Raw genomic sequence first — 7,733 nt, forward strand, 5'->3', positions numbered from 1 at the left:
CGTAAGCTACTTCTTTCTCAATGGATAGTATGGAAAGATCTGACAGCCAATCTTCAGTCATTCTCGTCCTTAATCTACTCTTGATTCTCTTCATGGTGGAAAAGGAGGGCTCACTCTCGGCACTTGTTACAGCAATAGTAAGTGCAATTCTAACCAGCTCACAAATTGTCAGGTGAGCAGGCAGACGCATCAAAAGATATGATCCAAGATCAGCCAGTAAAGTTACATCTAGGTGAAACTTAGAAAAGTGTATTTTTAGAAGCCGACATTCCACTTCTAGAGTATCTGTTCCAATGCCATACTCTTGCAAAGGCCTTCAGGTAATTGAAAGATAAAAAAATGGAAGAGGTTGGTGTACAAGATGACACACCATCAATTATATCTACATTCTTCTCATCAAACCAATTGCTTAACTCAGCTAGGAACTTGTTAAGAATAGGGAAGTAAAAGTGACATCTCATGTCTTCACTTGTTGACACAGAATCACAGGATCCAACAGTTTTAAGAACTACACACTCCTCAAGTCGACTAGGTCGCTTTCTTCTTCCTAAAGTCCCCCTTTGACTGTGGGAGTTTATGATGATGTCATGCAGTTTGGCAACCTCTACTGCATATTCGTACAGCTTATTCAAGTATTTAGTTGTACGATATTCTGTTAATAGTGACTTGGTTGCTAAAGCAAGCTCTGAGGCTAAAGAGAGATTAATACTGGAACATTGTAGTTTGTCTGAGAGCTGTTTTGTACATGTCAGGATGCGATCGAATGTAATTGAAGAGATGAGAAAGGAGAATGAATGTAGTTGGTGGTATAAACCTTGTGCCTCTATGGCTTTGCTGGCATCTTGTGATTCAGCAACTTCCTCAACTGTGAGCAAAATAGAATCAAAAGTACAAGACGCAGCATTTACAGCAGCATAGCGACACACCCATCGAGTATCACTTAACCTATGTAGCTTAAGTGGTTGTTTGCCAGGATGAAGATGCTTCTGCTTCTCAGTGACTATCACATGAACCTTTGATGTTGATATAAAAACATATAGTGCTTCTAGTAGCACAAAGAACTCAGATGCTGACTGTACTGACATAACTGAATCAACTAGAACTAGATTCAAAATATGTGCGTGGCAATGAATGTACACAGCATTTGGAGCAAATGCTCTTACTTGAGTTTGCACACCAGTGCAATGTCCACTCATAACATGCTCCATCATACCCCTGGCTTACTAACTTATTCACATCAAAATCAAATCGTGTTATGAGCTCTTTGATGTACTTCGATAAATGAAATGCGTCGAGATATTTAGCATTATGAAATGCTAAGAAATGCTCATGAACTTGTCAGTCATTGATATCAAAGTACTTCTCAACAAATGACATTTGCTTCTGTTTTGCTAGGCCCCTGCTTTTATCCACAATGATGCTATAATAACCAGCTTCTCTTAACTTGTTACAAATGTGGAGTCGAACATTATTTGCTAGAATATGTATCAACTCATCCTGGATGTTATGTGAAGTGAAAGTAGCATTCCTGGGACCATCCCATAGTCTGGCATTAACAACTGGATCATGCTCACTAACTAAATTGAGTAACTCCAAGAAATTACCTTTATTGCCAGCAGACTCAACCTCTCTGTGTCCTTTTAGAGCAATTACTTGAAAGGAGCAAAATTTTAGAAAATGCAAGACTGTCTTGATGTAATGTCTATTTCTTTGTATTTGCTCTTGTCTCTCTGAATTGAGAGTAGAAGCTATTGATCTCTTCTGACTTTTGTTAGTGGTGTAGTGATTCCAAGCAGACATAGCATGCTGATGTCTCACAGACGTATCATGCTTCTCTAACTTACCATTCTTTCCAGGAGCATTCTTCCAATTAGTGAATCCAGTTGTTACAAAAGGAGTTTTACTTTGGTGGTGCCCAGTAGAGAAGAAGCGACTTGCATAGCAATATGCAGCATTCCTTTCAATGGAGTACTCAAGCCAATGATAAGTATCGAACCATAATGGATTAAATGACCGAAGCCTGTTATTAGTGAAAGTAGATGGAAATGTATGGTTTCAAGGTTGTATGGGCCCATCATGAGTACTGTTGGCTATATCTGAAGGAACTGTGTCAGAACTAGTATTTCAAGGAGAAGGAGCTGTTGCAGAACTAGTACTTGAAGGAGAAGCAGCTGTTGTGGAAACAATAGTTGCAGAAGCTGTGGCAGAAATAGTAATTGAAGGAGTTGTATGGGCAGAACTACAACTACTATGTGACGTATCACTGATTGTATGTGATTGAGATACCACATGTTTAACATTTGCTTCAGTAGGTCCAGGCCCACTAAGGCAACTACTACTATTACCATGATGACTTACTTTAAGTGGTCTTGGACCTGTCATAATTATTCAGTGAATGCTATTATGTTCAAAACTTACCTCTAACTAAATCAAAATTAAATAAAGATAATTGCTTTGACACTGTTATAGTACCAAATGTTATTTTACCAAGCCCTGCCTTGTTTACATAATGAGACCACACAGCAATACACTGGTGAGTGGCTATAGACTATAGTCTGGTGCATGCATGGTATAATTATAATAACTTTCATTTCTTAATTAATTGGTAGGTGGGGTTACAAAAAATTTTTGGGGGGGCCTGGCTCCCCCTGGCCCCCCCCCAGATCCGTCCTGCTTTTACTAGGCTAGATTAATGTTTAGAATCAAATTGGTTCCTTTTTCATACCAACAGTATCCGTCTACTTTCCAATCATCTACGGAATAAAGTTAGTATGTAATTGTATAATACCTTCATGGATGATGAAATTATTTTAAGGCTATCCCAGGCCAAGTGTCGATACGCAATTAAAATAATATTATTACAAAACTAATGTGGAAAAATAATACATTATGCTTCAGTATTTTGATGTTATAGCTACCTTTAGAACCACAGATGACTTCCTTCACCAAGGCTGCCGCACATACAAATATACTTCTACTTTGGGATTTATTCTAGGAAAGGAAGGAGAAAGTGCAAAGCTGGCATTGTTAAAAAGTTGCAGAACAACCTCAGTACTTAGCTCTTTTGAAAGACAAAGAGCAATAGACCTTAGCTCTACTTCCATGTGTGCTAACATGGTACGTTAAACCTTTGACATGGTACCATCAGTATAAGGTCAGCTAATAGTTTGTATATTATTGTCCAGCAGTCCAAAATTTATACCCAAGATGTGATCCGAAACCAACATACCGTATCTGTAATTTTACTACGTATATTTGGTCCAGCCTGTCCGAACTTCATACCCTTGCAGCAACAAGCCCTGTTTGTAGTCTAGCTACATGATTTCTCCCTTTGTAACTTGGTAGAACCACAAGCTAGCAGCTTATAACTATTGAAGCCGTAAGAAGGTCAGATAAAGCTTACTAACTCTCTTCTTTGCCAGTAAAACAAGTTTTCAAACTTTTATACACATAAAAAGGCATGCATGACTATAGTCACACATATGCAATCATTAAGGTTGTGGGTGTACAACTATAGTCACGCGTATGCATCAGAGTCATTGCTCTCTACCCTGTCTGTATTATTATTATAAGTATTATTAAAGCAAAAGTGAAGGGACTGTGCCACGTGTTCCCCTATATTTCCGTACCCAATAATTATGCCACTGAATTACCCATTGAATAACATGGTCTTCTAAACAATGAAGTTTTGGTTGAAAAGTTGCAAGAGCAAAGTTGGTCCTGTAATATTCTACAAATTGTCAAAGTAAAACATCTAAAGTACTAGTCAGCGAAATAAATTGTAGCTACATCAATATTTCTTGTACCTAGCATAATGATATCTTCTTGTGTAAAACAGGCTTTACTATTGTATCAAATGAATACAGAAAATGGAAAAGTAGGAAAAATGTATAAAACAAGCGTAACAGTTCCTATAATTGTTTTCAGCACCTTGCAAGAATAACTGGATTTTATCACGACTTATAGAGGCTCTCTTTACCTTTTAATGCTTCTAGAGAAGTCTTTAGACAGTAACTCTATGTTGTCTAACGGTTAGAAAGCTCTTCACAGATCCCATGTTTAAGGCGCCATTTTGTTTGTTGTGGCCACTGCCACTGCGAAATAGAGCAAGGGCGGGTGGTTGCTAAGGCTTATGAATTTTCTCCAATGCAACACGTATAGAAGAAATGGAAAGTGTTGACATACAGATATACAGATATATATATATATATATATATATATATATACAAACATTGCATGTGGGTGAAATCAATAATAGGACAAACCTGGGGGCTACACCACCAAGTCTTTACAAGAGGGTACTTGCAAACTGGTGTTGTAAGCAATGTTACACCACTGCATGAATGATATTACCCAAAAGCATTCTAATTATCCACACAGGGTACTACATGATAACCTATGAAGCTATGTCTTTCATGCAGTGGTATTGGTTTTTTTAAACACCAGTTTGCAAGTACTGTCTTGTATTTTTACTATTTCCAAATTTATTACTATTACCTTTCTGTTTGTAATGTTTTTCTATTTTACATGTTCCTATTCCTTTTAGGTGAATAGGCTAATCATTCATGCTAATCACATGCACATAAATTGAAATGGCGTAAAACCACAAACTGACGCAGTACTTCAGCTAGAATTTATCTTCCATTTTTCTCTGCCTTTGCTTGTTTTTGAAGCTACATGTCTAATCCTTGACCAAGGCTCAAAGGAATGATGTTAAAGCCACTTGAGCAGTTGTCTGGTTTAAATATTTTAGTGCTTATAAAAGAAAGATGAAAAAATGTAAAGTCCGAAGAAGTTTGCAGAAATTTAAATTTGGCCTTTTCTCCAGAAATGCTTCTGCTACATCACAGTCAACTTAAAAGGTACCAGGGGGAATTGTTTAGGGAAGCAGCTCATTTGAGCCATTTGTAAGGCTGTATAATATATGATAAAACAATTGTTTTAAAATCATAAAAATGGCCACCATCTTGCGAAACCAATCTTCATCCTACATGTAGGCTACCACCTACTTAATTCTGTCTCACATTTTGCAAGTGTCATAGCTTTTTCAAACTTCCTTTATTTGGAATGCCTTTGGTAGTAGTGCTGAGTCATAAGCCTGTGCAGCATAAACAACACTACTACATGTGTCAATGTTCTGTTCATATTAAAGCAATTTTTGAGTATCAATTCAATCCCGTTAATGTACCCTAGTATACGGTTGCCTATAAGTGAGCCACCATGTTAGGCTCATCCTTCAACATGAAATTATGCTAGAGTATTATCAAAAGAACCCCATCCTCCATGTCAAAGTTTTTTCAATGATTGTCTCTTGCTTCTTTATTTGTGATTCCTAAATAAAATGAACAATAATAATTTGAAATTAAAGATCAGTAATTCATTTTTTGTTATCATCTCTGACCTTTGCTGTAAATTGTACAATGGCATTCTGTTGAGGATCAGTTGTCGTCAGAAGTTGTAGTACAAAATATTAGTTAGCAATATTATTTGATTTGTAAATGACGTTAACTCCTCTTGCAGCGCTCTCATCGACACCTTTGCCTTTAGGTACTCGTCAAAAGAGGACTTCCTTGAGGAAGTAGAGGCATTGACCTACTTGTTAAGTGATCTGGGGTCCTTATGGACAAACCTGATAATGATAAAAGTGCAGGTATTTTACTATCTTGTATGTTTACCTGCCTAAGTGAATTATCAAAAATCTATGTCCAATTACATTCTCATACAGTTTTGAAGGCTTGTATGTTGCCACCGGCTTTTAAGTATTCTGTATTCTTTTCTGTTCAAGTCTCCAGTAATCTTTGTGGAATTTTTTGTTTTTTTGTGTTGCAAGTTTGTCTCACTTTATTGCACACCAAAGACAGCAATGCCAATCTATATTTTGTTTTTAGAAGTTAAAAAATAACCTTATACATTTACCACTTGCTCCTAACAAACCATAGAGATGGCAAAAAAGCTGGTAGTCTCTGAACATAAAATTTCCAATGCTATAGTTCTTATAATCACAATTAAAACATTTCTCTTATAAGTGTGATGCCATAATGTTTAGTACTTCCACATCGACTTTTGAATTTCATCAACATTGTCAGTGTATTCGTCAAGAACAATGTGGAGATCGGTGACAGTGTCTCGTCTTTCAAACACAACACTATTTTGCACAGAATTAGGCTTGGTTAGGTTGACAGTTAGGACATACATTTTAAAGAAGGATCGACTCCTATCTTTATCCAAGTCTCATCAGAAGGCCATGCCGGGTTATTTTGCCTAGATTGTAAGTTTCTAAACTCAGTATTAAATTTTTTTTGCCTTATATTTTCCTCCAATTCATGGAATACAAGTCTAGTAAGGTCCCCAACATAGCCCAATGGTGATTATTTCTGCTCATGATTTCCATTTTTTAGCTCAAAACTTAGTGGGATGGCGTATATCTATTAGTTGTACTTTATCTCTCATTACATTTCTTAGCTTTCTTTCACTTTCTATTTCTGCTCCTTATGACATAAGCCATCTAAGTTAACCATGATCATGTATTTCTATTATACCTTCTCATGATTTTTAGTTTGTGCTATGGTGTCTTAAGATTTGCTATCATAGCAAGCCTTCCTCTGGTGGTATTGTGACTGTAACCTTAGCATCTTCCATTAAACTCTCTTTTTCATTTGTAGGTAGCATCTTCATTTTATTCCCCAGCTGGATATTATTGTTATTGCGTCCTTATATCCTGAGTTTGCTTCTGAAGTCAATGATTTGATTCTAAAACCCCCGTCTACAAATCCCTATGATGCTCTAAGTTCACAGTTAATTAAGCATACCACTGCTTTTGAACAGAGGCGTCTTCAACAACTATTTAACACAGAAAAGTTAGGCGATCGTACTCTGTTTCAACTCCTCCGCCGTATGACTCAACTTCTAAGAAACAAAGCTGCTACTGCTGCCTGCTCATTTTCACGGGAGCTCTTCCTCAGCGTTTACCATTAAATGTTCATATGGTACTTGCTGCTGCTACTTAAGAGTCAGATGATTTGGAGACCATTGCTGCTTTAGCTGACAAAATTGAAGTAGCCACACTTACTGTTAATTCTGTAGAAACTTCACTTTCGACAGAGGTTGAACAATTACACTCTCAAATTAGTGATCTTCACAGACTTGTTCAGTCTCGCCAGTGACCTTCTCACTCTCGTTCTAAATCAAGACCTAGGGATTCTCGACAGCGCTCTGCTAGTCCAACTCCTTCCTCTCTTTCCTGATATCACAATCGCTTTGGTGAGAAAGCTGCTAAGTGTGTCCCGCCCTGTACTTGGAACTTGGGAAATGTCCCATCCGAGCGTTAATGGCAGCTAACATTCCCGGCAGTTCTCACAGTTGCTTGTTCTAAATTATTGATAAAACCTCTCGTCTCAAATTTTTGGTAGATACTGGTGCTGCAGTCAGTGTAATCCCTCACTAAGTCTGATTGACATCGTCGTTCATTAAATTTTAAACTTCAAGCTGCCAATGGTACACAAATTTACACTTATGATAAATGCTCCCTCACTCTCAATCTGCATCTTCATAGACCTTATCGTTGGATCTTCACTATCGCAATTGTGAAACAGCCTATCTTGGGTGCTGACTTTGTTCAACACCATGGCCTCCTTATCGATGTACTTCACAAGACACTTATGGATTCTGAGACAAATATTCAAACTATCATGCAATGCACACACCAGAATGCATACTGTCTCACTCTTAACCCT

General features: G+C 37.4%; 1 protein-coding gene across 1 annotated transcript; it reads right to left on the reverse strand.

The window, feature by feature from the left end:
* Window positions 1–239: 239 nt before the first annotated feature.
* On the reverse strand, window positions 240–1,208 carry LOC105313783 (zinc finger MYM-type protein 1-like). Its single transcript, XM_011407485.1, has one exon. The coding sequence runs from the start codon at window positions 1,206–1,208 to the stop codon at window positions 240–242; it is 969 nt and encodes a 322-aa protein (XP_011405787.1).
* Window positions 1,209–7,733: the final 6,525 nt, after the last annotated feature.

The sequence above is a fragment of the Amphimedon queenslandica genome, unplaced genomic scaffold (genome assembly GCF_000090795.2).
Source record: "Amphimedon queenslandica unplaced genomic scaffold, v1.1 AMPQUscaffold_13221, whole genome shotgun sequence".
NCBI lineage: Eukaryota > Metazoa > Porifera > Demospongiae > Haplosclerida > Niphatidae > Amphimedon > Amphimedon queenslandica.